The sequence below is a fragment of the Myxocyprinus asiaticus genome, chromosome 38 (genome assembly GCF_019703515.2).
Source record: "Myxocyprinus asiaticus isolate MX2 ecotype Aquarium Trade chromosome 38, UBuf_Myxa_2, whole genome shotgun sequence".
Classification (NCBI taxonomy): Eukaryota; Metazoa; Chordata; class Actinopteri; order Cypriniformes; family Catostomidae; genus Myxocyprinus; species Myxocyprinus asiaticus.
Genome location: NC_059381.1, coordinates 21144251 through 21164589, shown reverse-complemented (window position 1 = coordinate 21164589; position 20339 = coordinate 21144251). Strand labels below are relative to the sequence as shown.

General features: G+C 36.1%; 4 protein-coding genes and 2 non-coding genes across 6 annotated transcripts; 3 read left to right on the top strand and 3 right to left on the bottom strand.

Annotated features, from left to right (window-relative positions):
- The first annotated feature begins 1603 nt into the window (after positions 1-1603).
- LOC127428613 (TLC domain-containing protein 1-like) lies at positions 1604-9773 on the top strand. Its single transcript, XM_051677054.1, has 4 exons — positions 1604-2244; positions 4444-4526; positions 5269-5351; positions 8655-9773. Exons 1-4 carry the CDS (start codon positions 2039-2041, stop codon positions 9036-9038), a joined length of 756 nt encoding a protein of 251 aa, XP_051533014.1. The 5' UTR covers positions 1604-2038; the 3' UTR covers positions 9039-9773.
- Positions 9774-12430: 2657 nt separating this feature from the next.
- Positions 12431-14596, bottom strand: LOC127428615 (60S ribosomal protein L23a-like). Its single transcript, XM_051677056.1, has 5 exons — positions 14520-14596; positions 13502-13682; positions 13052-13228; positions 12742-12811; positions 12431-12493 (listed from the first exon to the last, which is right to left on the bottom strand). Exons 1-5 carry the CDS (start codon positions 14542-14544, stop codon positions 12479-12481), a joined length of 468 nt encoding a protein of 155 aa, XP_051533016.1. The 5' UTR covers positions 14545-14596; the 3' UTR covers positions 12431-12478.
- On the bottom strand, positions 12893-12957 carry LOC127429417 (small nucleolar RNA SNORD42). The gene has a single exon (XR_007895279.1). It is a non-coding gene; the product is annotated as a small nucleolar RNA SNORD42 (small nucleolar RNA).
- Positions 13313-13383, bottom strand: LOC127429421 (small nucleolar RNA Z17). Its single transcript, XR_007895283.1, has one exon. It is a non-coding gene; the product is annotated as a small nucleolar RNA Z17 (small nucleolar RNA).
- Positions 14597-14701: 105 nt separating the features above from the next.
- Positions 14702-20322, top strand: LOC127428612 (ras-related protein Rab-34-like). The gene is made up of 11 exons (XM_051677053.1): positions 14702-14819; positions 15032-15147; positions 15503-15585; positions 15703-15768; positions 15922-16023; positions 16122-16186; positions 16840-16891; positions 17008-17089; positions 17370-17460; positions 17880-17987; positions 18109-20322. The coding sequence occupies exons 2-11, from the start codon at positions 15091-15093 to the stop codon at positions 18174-18176; spliced, it is 774 nt and encodes a 257-aa protein (XP_051533013.1). The 5' UTR covers positions 14702-14819; positions 15032-15090; the 3' UTR covers positions 18177-20322.
- Positions 15094-18016, top strand: LOC127428577 (ras-related protein Rab-34-like). The gene is made up of 8 exons (XM_051677006.1): positions 15094-15147; positions 15503-15585; positions 15922-16023; positions 16122-16186; positions 16840-16891; positions 17008-17089; positions 17370-17460; positions 17880-18016. The coding sequence occupies exons 1-8, from the start codon at positions 15094-15096 to the stop codon at positions 18014-18016; spliced, it is 666 nt and encodes a 221-aa protein (XP_051532966.1).
- Positions 20323-20339: the final 17 nt, after the last annotated feature.

The window sequence follows — 20339 nt, the reverse complement described above, 5'->3', positions numbered from 1 at the left end:
TAAGTGATTATATCACACTAAAATCATGTTAACACACATATTGTCTATACTTTTGAAACAGTGAGTATTTTAACTTTTACGGATTGGCCCCATTTACTTCCAAATGGTTTTTGATTAAACACTACAAGGGCATTTCTTGTAAGGCAGACATTAAGGCTGATATCAAAAGCCTAAAAATACACTGAAATAATAACATGAAAGGAGTTTACTCAGGAATTTGAATTAAATGCATCATGTTATTCTCGGTTTTTCAATTTACTTCACCCATTTTACCAGTCTACTGTATGTTTACCCAAGGGTGTCCGCCTAGTTCTGAAAGTAACCCCTATGGGATTTTTATATTCACGTAACTCTCCAAAGGTTGTGGTTATCATGAGGAAACCGGTCTATTTAGTTCTCAAGTACAACTGCTCAGTTGCCGTTCAAATTAGCACCAGTAGATGGCAAACTCTACACATTAAACCTGTCCGTCCCATATCCCCCATACATACAAGTCACAAAACTGCTAAACAACCAACTTAAGATGTCACAGAGCTTTGCATGGGTGTGCCTGAAAGTCTGCCACTTTTAGTCAACCTAAGTTCTCATGGTGCTCAGTACTGTTATGATACAGTTAAAGATTAGGCTTAAAGGAATATTCCGGGTTCAATACAAGTTAAGTTCATTTGACAGCATTTGTAGAGTAATATTGATTAGCACAAAATAAATTTTGACTTGCACCTCCTTTTACTTACAATGGAAATGAATGGTGCAAATCTGTAAACATAAAAAAAAAACTAATTATTTCAAAAGTATAGCCACAAAACCCAAACAATATGCATGTAAACATGATTTTAGTGTGATAAAACTGCTTATCTTTTCTGTGTAAAATTATAGCATTGCCATGATAATGTAATGTAAACAAACACTAGAACGACTGTAAAAATGACGATTTAAACAACTTAACAGCTCAAATAATAATGAGTTTTAACAGAAGAATTAATGTAAGTGCTTTTAAGCTTCACATTTCTGCCTTTATACCCTCCAGAAATTTGCCCCCTTCACTTCCACTGTGAATGCCTCACTGTAACCTCAATTTTTACTTTTTTTAAAGAAAAGGAAGGATGGGTGGAAATTATTTTTTGTGGTAATCAACATTATGCCACAAATGCTGTCGATTGAGCTTAACTTGTATTGCACCCGGAATATACCTTTAATTCCTAAATTGTTAGAACTCAGTGTGAACTAACTTGTTATTCCTTTTTTAATCAATTCAGCTATACATTTAAATGCTTGCAATAACATTTTCCAATAAATATGGATGTAGAGCAACAAACTGTTGAGTCAAATTGAAGGTCAAATTCCTTGTAAGTTTAACTTGGCCAGTAAAGATGAATTCTGGGTTGTAAAGTGACATGCTGTTGTTACAGATCAAACAAACACAACAAACTGGTAATGAAACCATTCCTATCTGGAATGACAGTGTGAATGAAGTCATTTGATCCAACTGCAAAGCACAGGACATTTCATTTATTTAGGACAGCAGTATGACTCTGAGTTTAAATGGTCTCTATTGTTCTATTGTGCTCACCCACCCAGACACACATACACAGCACTCCCACACACAGTTGACACAACAGTCAACTGTATCACCGCATACGAGAATCGTTTTTGCTGGATTGTGGAATATAGGGAGATGGAGAGAGAAAGTTCAAGGAAAAGAGGTGTAGCCAGCATTCCCTTTGGTAACACTCCCATGGACATATTCTTCATTCACCAATCACTGTTCAACAAACAGGTACTGTGACAGATTACCACACCTTTGACAGGCACCAGCACGTGGAAGAAAGTTATAGAGGGTGGGGAATAGATACAAAGATTTAAAGTCAAATACGAAGTGAAAGAGAGGTACTGGAAACTTTCAAGAAACCAAAGCAATTAATTTGGACAGTGTTGGAAAGAGTGTAAAACAGTGCACAGGAAGTTCAGAATTACAAGTAAACAACATAACAAGGACTCACTGTCTGAGAGGAGACACAGAAAGAAACAGTGGTGGAGGATGGACACATGGCTAAATGAAGTCCAGAAGTATCCAGCCCTGTATGTACTCTGCTGCTCCGTAGCCTTCAGGATCCTTCATAAATTACTACAGACTGTGCCCTGTCCCAGGATGGTGGACTCAGACCCCTGGAAGACATGGAAATGGAAGAACCTCTCAGTTTCTCTCGTGCACTCCCTGCTGACTGGCACCTGGGCTGTTGCTTGGTGAGTTTTATGCAGCTCTGTTGGGTTTTAATAGATCATTTGTGTCCCAGTCTTTACAGTATTAGAGCACCAAACAATTAAATTGCAGTTCTAGTATCTAAATCACATTGTAAAATGAAAAGAAAACAAACTTTGTGCTTTTATGGAATCACAACACATGTTGTGTCATAGCATACAAATTGTGCTATGGAATAACACCTTGACATGTTATGTCTATTATGAGACACCTAGGCAACAGTAGACCGAATGGTAGAGTTTCAGAAAAAGTACAAATTACATTAAATTCATTAGTAGTAGTACCTAACCTTCAGTTACATACTGTGATGTGAAAAAGTATTTGTCCCCATCCTGATTTCTTCTGTTTTTGTGTATATCTCATACTAAATTGTTTTAAAAATTAAAACAAAATCTAACATTAAAAAAGGCAATCTGAATAAACACAAAATACAGTTTTTAAATGATAATGTTATTTATTGAAGCAAAAAAGTTATCCAATACCAACTGGGCCTGTTTAAAAAAGTATTTGCCCCCTTAGTTACTAAATCCCCAAATCTATGAAACTGCATTCATAATGGGGTTCAGCTGGACTAAACACAACCAGGCCTGATTACTGCCAGCACTGTTCAATCAAATCAACACCTAAATAGAACTTTTCAGCAGCATGAAGTTGGCTAAAAGGTCTCACCCAGTAACACACTATGCCAAGGTCAAAAGAAATTCCAGAAATTATGAGGAAAAAGGTGATTGAAATACATCAGTCTGGGAAGGGTTACAAAGCTATTTCAAAGGTTCTGTGACTCCAAAGAACCACAGTGAGAGCCATTATCTCCAAATGGAGAAAACTTGGCACAGTAGTGAACCTTCCCAGAAGTGGCCGTCCTTCCAAAATTTCTCCAAGAGCACAGCGACGACATCCAGGAAGTCACAAAAAAGCCAATGACAACATCCAAGGAACTGCAGGACTCTCTCACATCAATAAAGGTCACTGTTCATGACTCTACTATCAGAAAGAGACTGCCAAAAATGGCATCCATGGAAGAGTGGCAAGGCGAAAACCACTGCTAACCCAGAAGAACATTAAGGCTCATCTGAATTTTGCAAAAACACACCTTGATGATCCTCAAACCTTTTAGGAGAATGCTCTGTGGACTGATAAGTCGAAAGTTGAACTGTTTGGAAGACAGGGGTTCTATTACATCTGGTGTAAATCAACCACAGAATTCCACAAAAAGAACATCATACCTACTACGGTCAAGCATGGTGGTGGTAGTGTGATTGTAAGGGGATGCTTTGCTGCTTCAGGGCCAGGGTGACTTGCAATAATTGAGGGAAGCATGAATTCTGCTCTCTACCAGAAAATCCTAAAGGAGAACGTCCGGTTATCAGTCCGAGTTGAAGCTCAAGCGCAACTGGATTATGCAGCAAGACAATGATCCAAAGCATAGGAGTAAGTCCACCTCTGAATGGCTCAAAAGAAGCAAAATTAAAAGTTTTGGAGTGGCTTAGTCAAAGTCCTGACTTCAACCCAACTTAGATGCTGTGGCTGGACCTTAAACGGGCAGTTCATGCTTGAAAACCCTCCAATGTGACTGAACTAAAGCAGTTCTGCAAAGAAGAGTGGGCCAAAATTCCACCACAGTGTTGCGAAAGACTTATCTCCAGTTATCAGAAGCGTTTGGTTGCAGTTGTTGTTGCTAAAGGTGGCACAACCAGCTATGAAGTTTAAGGGGAGAGTTAGTTTTTCACATGAGTGATATAGGTGTTGGATAACTTTTTTGCTTCAATAATATATATATGAAAACTGTATTTTGTGTTTACTCAGGTTGCCTTTGTTTTATGTTATATCTCATTTGAAGATCTAAAACAATTCAGTATGAAAAATACACAAAATTGAAGAAATTAGGTCTTCCCTTAACTGTATCTCTCCCAATGTAGGAACAAGAAAAACTTGCTAGACAGGCATGAATCAAGAGAACCATTGGAGACTGTGCAGCCTAAAGGAAATTATACTGTCATTACGACTGTATGAATCATTTCACCCCCTCAAACCAGAGTTTCAACACTTTGTGCCTGTTTGTCATGTAATGGAGGAGCTTAAACTGTTTAAACTGCCAGTTACTGAGCCAATTTTTGTCAGTTTGATTGTGGTCCTCTGCATGATTGACATTGTAAAAAGTCTGCATGAATCTTTTCCAACAGTGTTATACAGCGTCCTGTGATGGTGCATGAAATCCGTTCAACCTACACCCCTTTATCCTACCTGCTAATCATTGTCTCATCTGGTCAGTAGACAACACATTGCACTAACATACAGTATTATATTGCAACACAATGAGCCTAGGCACAACTGTAATAAGTAAAAATAATAATAATAATTGTACTATATCATTCTAGTTCAAGTTCTACTGCACTTTCAGTCAGGTATACAAGACTGTATATTGCCTCTCCTACCCTTGATCTCTTGATAAGAGTTTAAGCAGTGCTGTAACTCAGGTCTTTGATGTTATGTAATAATTATAGGTATATTTCTTTCACACTCATCTAAAGAATTAAAACTGGAGTTTCTTCTAATATGCAAAAACTACAAAACCTTGGGTATTCATATGTATGTTTACATATAAAGTGTTAAAATGCAAACAACTCATTAGTTAGGCTTCATACTTCAGATTATATAGCAAGGGACTTCCATGACATCTAGGAAAATTAGTTACACCCATTCTTCTCAATTCTTCAACAACCAAATTCTCAGTAATACCTCTTTTTCATGTGGAAAAGGTTATCATGGTTGAAGAGATGGTGTCATAAACATTGTTCAAGGCCCAGAGTTTCTTCTGGCAACTCTATAGAAACTGTGCCAAACAATGGCACCTTACTCTGTAACACTCATTGAGTGACCCTAGTGTAAACAAGTTTCACAGTCAAGAGGGACTAGAAATTATCACTGCCAATGCCTTCAAAATAATAATGTGATGATATGAGAGGGTTTGACCAGTCAATAAATTAAGCATTGAACTGTTTCAACAGGGTATTTCATTCAGGATGCTGGTGACATTATCTTTAGTGGGTATGCTAAAGAATCTTGGGAATTTCTACTTCACCATTTTCTGGTAAGTCAACACACATCACATCATCCATGAATAATGTTTTAAAACTGCGGGTTGGGAGACAGTTCCTTGAAAGTCTATTCAGACCTGACTAATGTGTCGCAACCTGTGCACTGTAGAAGGATTTTAATCATCTAGATTTAGAGCAACAGATAAATGTATTGATTTTTTCACACACAGGACTAGGCATGAAACGGGGTGTGTGCAATTCTAAATAGCAGGCCTTTTTGCATTTTCATTGTTTGACAAGGCCTCCGTCTGAATAATCCATGCAATTCTAGCAGGTTGGAATGATGTGAAATAATGACTATAAATCCCTTCAGTATGAAACTCATTAATGCCGTATAAAACAACAAATACTTATCTCAGTGGAATGTAATTGACTTAGATCAGTATTAAACAACTCAACATTTGGTTATTGCTCAAGGCTCATATAGTGACAAAAATGTCCCTTGACTTGAAGTTCCATCATGAAAAAGATTTAAAATAGTTAAGAAACCCAATTTAAAAAGATCATTCTATGACCTAACCTTTTATTAAATAATATGAAATTGTTTGATTCTATATTGTTTTACACATTTTTTAGAAAATATATTTGAATTTATAAATTTCCAGAAAAAACCTTTGTCCCGTTCAGCTGGTACACCACTCCTTTGACATTTATAGTTATTTATGTGTTTATTTTTTTACTCATTTTGCTTTCTCAGGTCAAGCATTAGTGCAAGGCCAAGTATGGAAATAAGTAGTTAATATTTTAAATAATTTTAAAGAATGTTTGTCCCTTGATTTCATGTCATTGGTGTTTTCAATGTTAAAAACAAAAAATGCACAAAAAAAAAAAAAAAAAAAAAAAAAAACAATTGTGGAAAAGAACTTCCAAGGTCAAAGTTCACAGGAAGAAGAGGTTGCTCAAAGGTGCAAACTGTACAGTGATTTTCCCACCATTTTAAAAAAAGTTATTAATTTGCATTTTAACTGTAATTCCTTTCACATATTTCATTTAATTATATGTCATTGGTGTTACAACCCTTTCATTTGTTAAACAAAATTAAAGAATAACCTGAAGAACAACAGTCAAGTTCTTTATGAATAATTAAAATAATGTTAAGATTTTAAAAAATGTTTACCATCAGCTTTTATGGGCAAAACTGAATTGAACTGAACTGTAAATATTTTGAGAATGACCCTCAAATTAGCTCAATCTGTATGCATACACATTTACAGGAATAATTTAAAGGTGCTGTAAACGATGAATTTGTATTAAATTAAATGCAGAAAACGTCCCTATGGACACTTTTCACATATCCGAGTTTGTTATGAGGTAGTAAATGATACCAGGTTAAACTTGTATAGTGTCGAATGGGAGACCACAGCAAATATAATTTTTTCTTACCCGTTTACTCTAAAAAACAGTATTACGGTTTCACGGCTGTCCAAAAGAAGAAAAAAATAGAGAGTAGCACAGAGGTCAGAAGTATTAAAAGGCCAAATTTTTTGTCACTCCCTCAGCAGCTGTGGTAACAAGTTTTTTAAAACTTATTTTCTTATTCAGGGTAATACAATTCAACATATAAGTTTAAAAACGTACACAAAATTATAAAAACAATTGCAAATATAAAAATGTTTGCTAGATTTACGCTGCTAAATAAGGCAGGAACGCATCATCACGGTCTGCCATGAAATATCAAACCGGTTTTGTGACAGCGGTAAAAATTGGACACGAGCCAATTCGTCCAGATTAGCCAATCAAAAGACTTTGAGATACTTTCTGCTTGTCAATAAATTAATATATGGTCAGCAGAAAGCTGAGAGAGTCAGTGTATTTTGCATTTGCCCTTATGAAAATTTAAATGTGTTTATTTTTATAGTTTTAACAGTGGTATTTGTAACCAGACCATAGTAAACACATGGAAGCATGGAAAGAAACAAAGAGGGCTTCTGACCCTTCTGTGGCCTCTTTCTCAATATGAGGTGTTGATGTGATGAAAGCATAGAGCATTTAAGATACTATCTTTCACTAACAATCATTAATTTTTGTAACATATAGGTTCAAAAGCTGGCAATGCCATCTCACAATCACTCTTTTAATGAAAAATATATGATCTAATCCATTGTACAAGTTGCTAATCTAAACTCAACAGAAAAATGAACCAGCTGTGATGTAATAACTCTCTTCTATGTGTGCCACTCTCTCTTTCTATATATATGTAGCACACCAAATGAGAATTTAATAGCGTTCTTGTGATTCAGATCGCATTATTTAGAGGAAAACTGAATGACAATCCAATCATTTCTTAAGAAATGTAAACATATGAGAATCCATAAAATCGAAAATGTCTTTCTATTCTGCTAAGCATTGCTAATCTTTGGTTTCAAGTGCAGTAAACAACTGTGATTGCTGCCCTTGGAGGGCCCCCTCCCAGCTTGGGGCGCCAGGCAATTGCCTGTCCCGTAGCTACACCTCTGACTACCGTGTTTAGATGTAACATGATTTCTATAAAGCAAATTATGGCATTTTTGTAATTACAAACAGTAGGCCTACACTAAACACATGCAAAACAATAAATACAAAATATAAATATTTAAAAGATGTAACAAAAATGTATTATATTCCCTCACTCCCCTAATGTAGCCTATGACAAATTTAATAGAGCTGAAGTTGTGATATGATAATATGTATTATGAATCTATTTCTGCCTAAAGTACAGTTAATGTTACTATAGTAAATTCAAGGGTGGTGATGTAGAATTCTGTGCTGAATTCAAATGGTTTCCGTCTCACAGCGTGCTTGTCACTGATTCTCGCAGTGCTGCAATGATCAAAGATGCGCATTTAAGAGCTCGAGACTGGTCTGTGAGTAAAAACGCACCTGCTTTGCGCTCATGCTGCTCTGTCCATAGAAGAAGAAAATGCAGCTCTGCTCGTGGATATCCATTTTACTTTCTGCTACATGCCTCAAATGAAATTCTGAATATCTTTAAAAGATTTTATGTCATTAACCTGACAAACTTGGGCAAATTCTTTGATTATATCATCCTCAAAAGCGTTCATTCTATCAATGCGGAAACTTGTGAACACAACTCGGCTTTCAGGCAGAGTGCAGACAAATAAAAAGTTCTGTGTGCTACTACTTACGGAAGTTTTATCAAACCAGCCAATCAGATTTTGCTCAGTTAGCGTTTTCCAGTTTTGTGTGCCATGTGCATCAGACAGTTAGTGCACAGACTGTCCGAGGCTAACATCATTTACAGCACCTTCAGATAATTAAAATGAAACTAATCTGCTAACCTGTGCTTCTTTTCCTAGGTGATCTGGTGTTTTCTGTATGCCGTGTTCACACATCATTATGTAGCAGGTGCAGTCGTGGCCTTATTTGTGGAGGTGAACAGTGTATTCCTACATGCACGTTTATTGCTCAAACTGGCTAAAGTGTCCCAAAGTTCCTTGATCTACTCGATTAACAAACTATTCAATGTGGTAACCTATGTAACCTTCCGGCTTGGAGCACAGTTTTACCTCACCTGGTACATCATACACAACTACTCATCACTGGACCATGCCTTCTACTTCCTGGTAACTATGGTCCTAATGAACATCATGATTCTCATCTATTTCTACCGCCTTCTAAGGACCGACTTCTTCAGCAAGCGTCGTCATGAAAACAGTGTTCGTAAATTTGCGGAGGACTAAAACAACAATGCTTTTTGTGCAGAAGTTTGATGTCTATCAGTCCATCCCTCCAAAGACCGCATTCAAGTGACTGTTAACACTAAACACTTGTTCATGCATTATCATAGAACAAGCAAACCTCACTAGAGGGAAAACCTGATAAACAATAGAGACAATGAACAAATTTTGTTTTTAATTGTTAGAATAGATACTTGACTATTTTTTGAGTTTCACTGATATGATAGCCCTGTTCTAAACTACAACCTTCTAACCTACTAAGACATTCTTATACTCTGGGATGCAGGAGTAGAAGGCATACATGGGCATACATCCTCACCCTTAATCTTTGTGCACAATTTTTTTCAATAGAATAAAACCCTGTAAATGATTTGGGGAAAGATAACACAAAGAATTCCACAATTGGTGGTTGTGGGGTGAAGTGTACCAGGTGCTTTGGGGTCACTGGGCCAGCGATTCAAGTGATAGTTAACCTTGCATCCAAATTCAGAAAGTGTCATTACATTGGACTTGTTCAGGAATGCAGGTAGTAAAATCCAAAGAATCAGAGAAAGAAACCCACAAAGAGAAACCCACCTTTCGAACGAACTGAACAACTATTTTCTCATTAAGTTGTTACGAAGAAGTTAGCTCAGCCTCAAAATGTTGGGGGGGATCAATCTTCAAACTTCCTGGGTAGGTGACATGTGGAAAAAAATTCTGTTTGTGGTCCAATAAAATGTCTTTTTGTAAACCTTTTTTATATATATTTTTATTTGCATTAATCATTTTAACTTTGTTTCTAAAAATGTAATACAAAAATGTTGAATATGAACTACTTTAAAATACTCTAAAAAATATACCCTTTCCTCACTTGTTTATGGATATCTTAAAAAACATGAATGGGAAACAAAATAAGACTTTGGAATAATTTAGGGCATTATTATATCATTTTTGTATGAACAATTCCTTGTTCATATTTTTATTTAAAAGTAAATTATTCAAATATTGCCCAACATACCCACTGGCATGACGCAACTTATTCCTGATATGTCACTGGGACACTTTTGTTTGTTATAGGGGGGCAACTGCATTATACCTTAAATTTCCACTGTACAAGTATAAAACATAATTTTCTAATACTTATGGGTCATTGACAAATAAGGTTGTACAAGGTGTTTTAATGAGAAATCGTTTAAAAATCTAGTTTAAAATACTTGTGTCCTGTTCTCAATGTAACCATTAAGTAAAAAGTATTATAATACTTTATTTACTATATTTGCACCTTGAATACATGACATTATAAACAACTTCATCATTAATTTCCAAAAAGTTTTCAAACACATTTTTCAAGATAAAAAAATAAAATAAATGTAATAAATATTATGAATTTTTGAGTCAAAAATATCAAGACGTTTTCTCTGGGTTACACCACATGAACAAAATGTGCCTTTTCATAAAAATGTCAAAATAAATATCGGACGTTTTTTAAAACTTCACGCTCAGTCTTGATGGTCTAAAGGTGTCTGCTCTGTTTTATGGTTTTTATGGTCGACATAAACAACAAAATAACTACCTAAATGTTGCTAACACCCAATGACTTTGATTTAGTGGACAAAAGCGTTATTAATCATATTTTAAAACAATTGTTTCACTGCTTCATTTTTTAAAGAAATAACATTTAAAGATTATTCTGCACTAGTCATGCCAACATTTCTTTTTTTCAGGAATTTCAGCTTTTAATGAGACTTGGACTTTTTTTTTTTATTTTTTTTTTTTTTAACTGTCTGGACGCCACGTGACATTTAAGCCCCAGAAAAAAATATCAATATGACTAAACTCAGCAATTGAAAATAAGATCATCATAAAAGTGGTGTATTCAAGTAAATGGTTTGTGAGAATTGCATTTTTATTTGTATTTTAATTTCATAGATCTGGACAAAAATGAGCGTCACTTCATTGACCCTTAGGACACATGGCCATAATATGCACCTGTTACCCTGTGTTATTGTATTTTATGATGAATTCTGAGAAAAGAATACACATTATGATCATGAAAAAGGGTTTTTTCTAGATCGCTCGCCCACTTCAGACACGCATTTCTTGTGCGTGAAACATTTGAAAACTTGTGGCGTGTTTCATGTGAACACAAGTCAACCCATCGCCAACTCCGACATACCTGCCAGTGGTTTCAGGAAACCAGCATCTTTTCGCAGTGGAGAGAGAGCTCGCACGCTCATGGTTGCCAGATTGCGGGACTTAAGCGTCACCATGGCAGCATAAATCCAAACTGTACAAGTGTCAAGATCTGATTGGAGGATTTCACCTATAGAAATCTGGCAACCTCACACGTGTCTAAATCTAATTCTGACCGGCTAATCGCCATTATTTAAAGTCTGTTATTTATCAAACGTATTAAAATTAAATATTTTACTTGCATGATTATTTCAAAGTAATACATGACACAATTGATCTAAGGGGGATGGTGGTTTTACAAGTGTGATGGCATCTCTCCTCAACAGGAGCCCTAGACATGATAGGTGTGGGTGAAAAACAAATTAATATTTAAGTATTTTTGAGTAAACAATGAGAGAATTTGTTTTTGGATGAAAATCCCTTTGAGCCAGTAGTAATTGGCTAGTCATGTGATCCAAACATGGCTGCTTCATTGAGGGATCCCTCACCATGTAGAAAAAAAAAAACATCACACTTCATCTTCTTGGAGCGGCCATCATTTTATACGTGCGTTTCAAAATTTATATTAAACTCAAAGGTTCCTCATTTCAGTTTTACTTCAAAAGAAATTCACTGTAATTTTGAAACACATGTAAAATCATAAACACTCACATGAGATGAATACTCCAGTGATATCGGAAACCTTTTTAAAGACATATTATTCTACATGGGGAGGGTCCACCATGTTAGAATCACACGACCAGCCAAATACTACTTGCTTAATCTCAGTCAGTCTTGTTACTAGACACCTTCACACAGAGATTAAATTACTCCTGGCTGACTGTGAATTGTGAACTTCTACAGTGATATTGAAAACTGAAAACTATTGTGTTTAAATGATGCTGCATCCACACTGCTAGGTGTCAGTCCAAGATGACATTCAAAAAATTACTGAGTGCACCTTTGAGTAAAACTTTTGAGGAACCTTTAAATTACATGAATTCAGTCATTAAGAGATTATTAGTTGTGTTTGCAGGGTATCAAGACTGAAATCACAATCTTCCCGAGGTTGCTATCCTGTGACTGTGTAATCCTGATGTCCATTTGTGGTTTGTAGATTTACAAAGATAATGAAACTTAACTAAAACCATGAAAACAGACTTATGTTCCTTAACCAAGGGCCATTTCTCAACTCTTATTAGCACTTTCCTGTTGTCACAAAAAATGAAGCCACAGCAACACAGTTTTTATAAACATTTATTTCTTCTGTACATCTGACCAAGAGCACTTTAGATGATGCCGATCTGTAAAAGAAAAAATTAAATGATATTGAGCACAGATCAGAACGTAGACAGATTCTACAATAAAGGAAAAGCAAAGCATCAGTGGTTCCTTTGAATGCATCACAATCATTCAGGCACAAAGTAATTTTCATCAGTTGCAGAGATTGACCATACCCTTGAAATGTAAAAAAAAAAATAAAAAATTGTTGCATTTAGAACATTTACCTATGTAAATGTCCAAATGTTTGTATTACCAAACACTAATTTACCTTGTTTGCAACATCCAAGGCATCATAATCCGGTGCAAGACGAACGTATGCCTTCTTTTCGCCATCAGGCCTGCAGTTAGAAATGAAGCATTCAGAACTTACATACACCACTGTATCATAGAAATCAAATGCCCCCCCCCCCCCCCCCCCCGTGCATCAGTGGTTCCTTTGAAGACATCACATTTCAGAGTAATTATTATTTTTACATCATTACACAGAAGTGTTCCTCTCCCAGTGGCCAGATGATCCTACATATCAATCTAGCAGAATTCGTTGGCCAGAAAGGTACAGACTTCAATCCAAAACATACCTGATAAGTGTGTTGACTTTAGCCACATCGATATCATACAGTTTCTTGACGGCGTGTTTAATCTGATGCTTGTTAGCTTTGACATCAACAATGAACACCAGAGTGTTATTGTCTTCAATCTTCTTCATGGCTGATTCTGTGGTCAGAGGGAACTTGATGATGGCATAATGGTCCAGCCTAGCAGAATATAAGGAAATACATTTTAACTACATGCAACAGCTTCCACTGCAACTTAAAGCTACATCTCAATGTTCAAATAAGGATGCATCAGTAGTTATAAAATTGTAATCACATAATTTCATGCTTTGATCGCAATTCCCATCATTTGCATCCTTAAAGTACTTCTGATAACAAGACAATGTAACATTCTCATAGAGGTGATTCACTGTCAGCCAGAGACAAAAAAAAAAAAAAGTAAAAACTTGAGAGGCACATAGTGTCAAGTCTCACTTGTTTCTGCGTGGAGCACTCTTCCTAGGGTACTTGGGTTGCCTTCTCAGACGCAGAGTCTTAGGCCGGCGGAAGGTTGGGGTGGTCCTAATCTTCTTCTTCTTCTGACTGTGGACACCCTTCAACACAGCCTTCTTGGCCTTCAGGGCCTTGGACTTGGCCTCAGTCTTAGCAGGGACCGCTGTGGAAAGGTTTAAATCTTAGAACTTTAAGGCATAACACTTATTTCAACAAACAAGTCTATAGAGCACCCTAGAGCCCTATGATACTAAAGTAATTTAGAGCAACTTCAATGCGTTTCCAGATCTATACTTTTATAAATCTAGGCAGCATTATTGGAGTGGTTAAAAAAAAAGGGTACAAACTCAGTCAGCAGAGAATAAAGGTAACCTACAACAGTTGTCATCTTTACCATTCACAGCATTAAATATTTCCCCATTTAGAGAATTAGGCTACTCTTTGCCGTTTAAGCATATTTACATTCAGGCAGCAGCTAGACAATGTGCATCTCAAATCTTAAGTGCTAAACCGATAAAACGACACGTTTGTGCGGCTGGTCCAAGGTAGGGCACATTGATAAATATGTAAAATATCACTAATCTATCGCAAACTATGAATGGGGGAAAGTTGAGATATTAGCACCCAGTAGCCACGTGTGTAGTAGCTAACGATGACAAGCTAGCAACGTGCCATTCGGCTACTTATTTATTTGGGACAATTTATTTGATTTGAATGCAAGTAAACAATTAAAGTAATTTGGTGTTAACACGCGGACACAGCGACAGAATAACAGCAGGACAGTGACTATCTTAAGCATGCCAAGTCCGTCATGATTATGACCCGAGGACGTTTCACTCCAGCACTTGATGGGATTAAACCTTGATATATAATTCTAGGCACACAATAAAACAGCTAGGCACAAACATAAATACCTCAGCTACCTTTAATCAAAATTACAATAGTATATAATCAGAATAACCTTTGTTTTTACAGTATTAAATCTATGAACCGAACGCACCTTCCTTTTTCACCTTCGGAGCCATGTTGGGAAAGGAAGATTGCACGGGGTTTCTTTCAGAATATCGCAGGGGTTCACACACGCAGTTATCGCGAGAACACCGCTGCGGCATTATGGGTCCTGTAGTTTAAATGTGCACCATAAATACCGACCGCAGCCACGGGAGGGACAGTTACGTCTATGAGAGTGAAGCATAGAAGTTTCATGTGTTAACTGAAAAAAATATTCGAAAAGCCTGCAGAAGGATAGATCCCTCAAAAATACAAAATGTGTCGATTAACTAATAATGCACAATTATAGGTAAGTTAGTTTATCCTTTACTCTTTTTTTTGTAAGACTTGTCTATTGTATTGCCATAGTAGATTTAATTATATAGTAAATTGTAAATTACTGTTATTACTGATTTTAACATTAGCTACTATAAAAGCGCATTCATTTTGCCAGTGAATTAATTTAATTGCTTCTTGTTCTTTTTTGCCTGTTTTGCCCCTTTTACTAATTTCTGTCCCTAGTCATAGGACAGAATGATTCAGTGGTTGCATTTGTATTGGTGTGGTCTTAAAGTTCTCACATGATGAGCTCTCTTCCCCCTGTGAAAGGAGACAGGATCATCTGTGAACTCCCTTTGGTAACATTTTCTTAACTTTTGTATATTATCAATATATATTAGATTTGTTTGCATGAGTATTAAGTTATGTACAGTATGTTGTGTCTCAGTGCACTTTTATACTCACAAGTTTTGTTTTCATGATTACAACACTTACTATTTGCTTTATTGTTCAAAGCACATATAGTATTTTACAAAGTTTTTGAGGATTCTTGTGTAATTAATCTTCTATTTAGCTTAATCTGGAACTGTGGAAGCCAGATTCAGATAGATTTACAGATTATATAAAAGGTGACACATTTTGATTTGTCTTAATTTTCACACCCTAGCCTCACTAATTTTTATGTAATATTGTATTTGTATTGTAACTATTCAGTACTTCACAAGGGACGCTGCAGTGCACACCAAAGATGGCTTCAACATTACTGTTAGAGATGCATGTCAGGAACAGAAGACAGGGTATGTCTCTCTCTTTTTATTTAGTATTTTTTTATTTATTTTTATTTTTTAGATTGGATAAAGTTTATGTAATGCACTGCCAATAAACATTATAGTAAATTTTCTCTGCATTTTCAGATTGAATGTAGCCAAAGTAATTGTTGTTGGTGATGTGGCAGTTGGAAAAACTTGTTTAATTAATAGGTAAATGTCTATAATATGAATTTATCTTTTCAAAATAAATATATAAATATATAAAGAATCCTAACATTTATATAAAATATGTGTACAATGAAAATAAAAACTGTTTGATTGACTTTGTATGTTAATTATTCTGATTGTATGTTTGATCTCAAGATTCTGTAAAGACACATTTAACAAGACTTACAAAGCGACTATTGGAGTGGATTTTGAGATGGAGAGATTTGAGGTCCTCGGAGTGCCCTTCAGTTTGCAATTGTAAGGTTTTATTTATTTATTTATTTGTATTTTGGTGGTTCATACACATGGTCATCTATGTGGTTTTATTGTTAGATCAAGGGTCTCTCTCATTGCAGGTGGGACACAGCAGGTCAGGAAAGATTTAGATGCATTGCATCCACATACTACAGAGGAGCTCAAGGTAATAAAAGAGACTATATTAAAGGGATAGTCCAAAAATGAAAATTTACCCTCATGCCACCCCAGATGTGTATGACTTTCTTTCTTCTGCAGAACACAAACACATTTTTTGGAAGAATATTTAAGCTCTGTAAGTCCATACAATGCAAGTGAATGGTGACCAGAACTTTCAAGCTCCAAAAAGCACATAAAGGCAGCATAAAGCGATATAATAGTTGTGGATGAGAAACAGATAAATATTTAAGTTCTTTTTTTCTATAAATCTCCACTTTCACTTTCTGAAAGTGAAAGTGAAAGTGGAGATTTATTGTAAAAAAAAAAAAAAAAAAGATTGAAATATTTATCTGTTTTTCACCCAAAGTGGTTGCATCGTTCCAGAAGATGGAGTCATAAGGATTACTTTTATGCTGCCTTTATGTGCTTTTTGGAGCTTGAAAGGTCTGGTCACCATTCACTTGCATTGTATGGACCTACAGAGTTTAAATATTATTCCAAAAATCTTTATTTGTGTTCTGCAGAAGAAAAAAAGTCACACATTTGGGATGGCATGAGGGTTAATATTATTCATTTCATATTCATATTCATATTTGAAACTTTAAGCAATGCATGTGCTTGTATTATGCAAATCAACAAAACAATATATTTTGTTTCCAGCCATCATTGTTGTATTTGACCTGAGCAATTATAACTCTTTGGATAATGCAAGGTATGACAAACAACACTGTACATTCTTATGCTTGTTTGGTTTGAAACACTTGTCTGTATTGTAAGACTTTTCTGACCAGCACTGTCATGAATCATGTCTGTTTACTCTTATTCAAGAGAGTGGCTTGAGGATGCCATGAAAGATAATGACCCTTCTAGCGTTCTCCTCTTCCTCGTTGGAACAAAGAAGGATCTTAGTGTGAGTTCATTTTTGATCACCTCTCACAAGTTTGAAAATAATGTAACTTTTTCATGTGATGTTGGCATGCAATACTGCCATTAACTTTTTCAAAAGAAAATAAATATGGTGGTGTGGAATTACAGGGACAATTCCCCTGGAGCATCCTGGGGTTAAGTACCTTGCTGAAGGGCACAATGGTGATGGCTCTGGATTGCTATTTGCAGGGATCAAACAGGTGACCTTTTGGTTTCCAACTTTGAGCCTTAACCACTATATACTTCTATTTTTCTCTCCGTAGCACCCAGATCAGTTGGCACAAATGGAGCAAGAGGCCATTAGGCTATCAGAAGAGATCAGAGCAGAGTATTGGGCTGTGTCTGCCCTGTCAGGTAGGCTGACATAGGATCACATGGCTGGTTTCCAAAACCTTTACAGCAGGTATTTTGAATGCCATGAAACTAGTTTTTGTGTCAAAGCTGAGGCTAGAAAGAGTTGAGGTTGCAAAAAGCATCAAAAATGCTGTTCTGTCTTGAACAAAATTATATCTAAAGGAAAAGTGTTTACGTATACATATTCTGTAAGGTAATTAAAAGTATACACACATGAAAACATTTTCCCATAATCTGGATGAAACCAGTCTGATTTGATCTAATGCAGATTAGGAGATGAGATTGTTTTGTTTCTAGCCATCATTGTGATACTTGATGCAAGACAAAGGGTTGTTTGCTCCACGACTAATTGAAATTATAGTTCTCTAATGTAATAAACAATGTATACTGTATAATATGTGTCATTTTGTCTTCCAAAGGGGAGAGTGTGAGAGACTTCTTTCTTCGGGTTGCATCCCTTACATTTGAGGCCACCATATTATCTGAGCTGGAGAAGAACAATTCTAGACAAGTTAGGGATATTGTCAGTAAGTTCTTTAATAAGCTCAAAATGTGATTCCGACAGCTCTTTTTCTCCATTGTCCTAACATACAGAAAATAATAATGTCTCTTTCCTTACACTTATAAATATTTTTTTTCATTCCACAGAAATCTCAAATAACTGTGATGTCAATTTCAAAACCTTTAAGAAGAGTCATACCAGTTGTTGTCATTGACTGAAAGTATACTGTATCATCAGTGTTTCAATGGATCAGATCAAAGAGGAATAGAAAATGATGACCCTTGACACTGACATTGGGATGATGACTTCATCAGGATCTGTAGCAGTGGCCAATTACAGTGGCAAGAAATTGGCCCTTTGGAATTAGCTGGTTTTCTGCATTAATTGGTCATAAACTGTGATATAATCTTCCTCAAAGACACAAGTATAGACAAACACAATGTGCTTAAGCTAACAACACACAAATTATAATTTTTCATGCCCTTATGAACACATTCAATTAAACATTCACAGTGCTGGATTTAATAAATGGTCAATCCTGCTTTGGAAGCAATAACCTCCACCAAGCTTTTCCGGCAGCTGCGGATTAGACCTGCACAATGTTCGGAAGGAATTTTGGACCATTCTTCTTTACAGAACTGCTTCAGCTCAGCCATATTCTTAGGATGCCTGGTGTGAACACTCTTTTGAGGTCATTCCACAACATCTCTATTGGGATAAGGTCTGGGCTCTGACTGGGCCACACTACAAAAGGTGGATTTTCTTTTTTTGAAGCCATTCTGTAGTGTATTTATGTCGATGTTTAGTGTCATTGTCCTGCTGCATCACCCAACTTGTACAGAGCTTCAGCTGGCACACAGCCAGACTGGCATTATGCTGAAGGATACCTTGATAAACTTGGGAATTCATTTTTCCCTCGATGATGGCAAGAGGTCCTGAAGCAGCAAAGCAGTCCCAAAGCATGATGCTTCCTCCACCATACTTCACCGTTGGGATGATGTTTTCATGTTGGCATGCAGTGTCCTTTTTACACCATACGTAGTGCTGCACGTTCTTCTCAAACAATTCAGCCATGGGGGTGGGAGGTCTTTTTTTTAACCTAATTGATCATTCTGCAGTGTGCCCTTTGAGTCATTTTGGCTGTGCGGCCACTTCTAGGAAGAGTAGTCACAGTACTAAATCGTCTCCATTTACAGACAATTTGTCTAACTGTGGACAGATGAATATCTAAGATGTTCTAGATAACTTTGTAACCCTTTCCAGCTTTATGCAAGGCAACAAATCTTGATCATAGGTCTTTTGATACCTTTTTATTTATTTATTTTTTTTTGCGACGCATGGTCCAAATCAGCAGATGCTTCTTGAGAATAGCAATCTCAAAATGTTTGAGGGCTTTTTATAAGTCAAAGTAGCTCTAACCCACACCTCCAATCTCTTGTCATTAATTGCATGCCAGGTTTGTCAACTCCTGACACTTATTAGCTTTTGCTGATGTCATTAGCCAAGGGATTCATATACTTTTTCCAACCTACACTGAATATTTGAATGATGTATTCAATATGTAAAAGAACAATACAATAATTTGTGTTATTAGTTAAAACAGATTGTGTATGTTCAATATTTTAACTTAGATGAAGATCAAACCAGATTTTTAGCCAAATTTACTCATAAATGCAGGTTAATCACATATTCTTGCCACTATATATTAAGATAAGAAATGGGGGAATTTCAACAAGCGAAATTCTGATTGTACTTAGAGGTGTAACTAATGAAACGTGGTTATTTTTTGTCCGAAGCAGTGACATGTTGACATACTGTTGCCAATCTATTATAGTTGTCAAATTTATCGTATGATTTGTAAATCTGCCTACAAGTACTTGAAGTCTTTTACGAATTACATGTCTGGTCTTATCCATATTACATAGAGCTGCACAAATCCTTGCAATTTAATGGTAATGAGTGCGCTTCTGATGCTTTTGATACAGATTTCATTTTTGTGCTTGCAAAACAGCAGTTTATGAGCAGAGGTCACATTATAATTTCCTTAAATGCCCTCCTGGTGGTTTGCAGTGGGACTTTTGTAAATGGAGCCCTTGTTTTTGATTGCATCATGAGATTCTCTGACTAATATGATACATATGCCAGCAAACCCATGACCACAGGCTCCACTGCTGTCTGCGAGAACATGAGATTCCCACTGTGAGATAAATGGAAGGATTGTTTGCCGAAAATGGAAGACAGATATCATTCATGAACAACTGAACTATTGCAAACATTTTTTTCTAAATGTGTCCAGCTCATCTCAAGTCTTGCTTCATAAGTAAATACAATCTAAAATGTTATTAAATGATTGATCTAGAGCATTTGCTTATATGAT

Excerpts from the sequence above, each read along its gene's own strand:
- LOC127428613 (XM_051677054.1), top strand. The coding sequence starts at position 2,039 with ATGGACACATGGCTAAATGAAGTCCAGAAGTATCCAGCCCTGTATGTA. Across the intron at positions 4,527-5,268 it reads GCTAATCATTGTCTCATCTG|GGTATTTCATTCAGGATGCT; the intron begins GTCAGTAGACAA and ends CTGTTTCAACAG. Across the intron at positions 5,352-8,654 it reads TTCTACTTCACCATTTTCTG|GTGATCTGGTGTTTTCTGTA; the intron begins GTAAGTCAACAC and ends TTCTTTTCCTAG.
- LOC127428615 (XM_051677056.1), bottom strand. The coding sequence starts at position 14,544 with ATGGCTCCGAAGGTGAAAAAGGAAG. Across the intron at positions 13,683-14,519 it reads TCCGAAGGTGAAAAAGGAAG|CGGTCCCTGCTAAGACTGAG; the intron begins GTGCGTTCGGTT and ends ACCTTTCCACAG. Across the intron at positions 13,229-13,501 it reads AGTGCTCCACGCAGAAACAA|GCTGGACCATTATGCCATCA; the intron begins GTGAGACTTGAC and ends ATATTCTGCTAG.
- LOC127428612 (XM_051677053.1), top strand. The coding sequence starts at position 15,091 with ATGATGAGCTCTCTTCCCCCTGTGAAAGGAGACAGGATCATCTGTGAA. Across the intron at positions 16,187-16,839 it reads ATACTACAGAGGAGCTCAAG|CCATCATTGTTGTATTTGAC; the intron begins GTAATAAAAGAG and ends TTTTGTTTCCAG. Across the intron at positions 17,461-17,879 it reads GGCTGTGTCTGCCCTGTCAG|GGGAGAGTGTGAGAGACTTC; the intron begins GTAGGCTGACAT and ends TGTCTTCCAAAG.
- LOC127428577 (XM_051677006.1), top strand. The coding sequence starts at position 15,094 with ATGAGCTCTCTTCCCCCTGTGAAAGGAGACAGGATCATCTGTGAACTC. Across the intron at positions 15,586-15,921 it reads TGTCAGGAACAGAAGACAGG|ATTCTGTAAAGACACATTTA; the intron begins GTATGTCTCTCT and ends TTTGATCTCAAG. Across the intron at positions 17,090-17,369 it reads GAACAAAGAAGGATCTTAGT|CACCCAGATCAGTTGGCACA; the intron begins GTGAGTTCATTT and ends TTCTCTCCGTAG.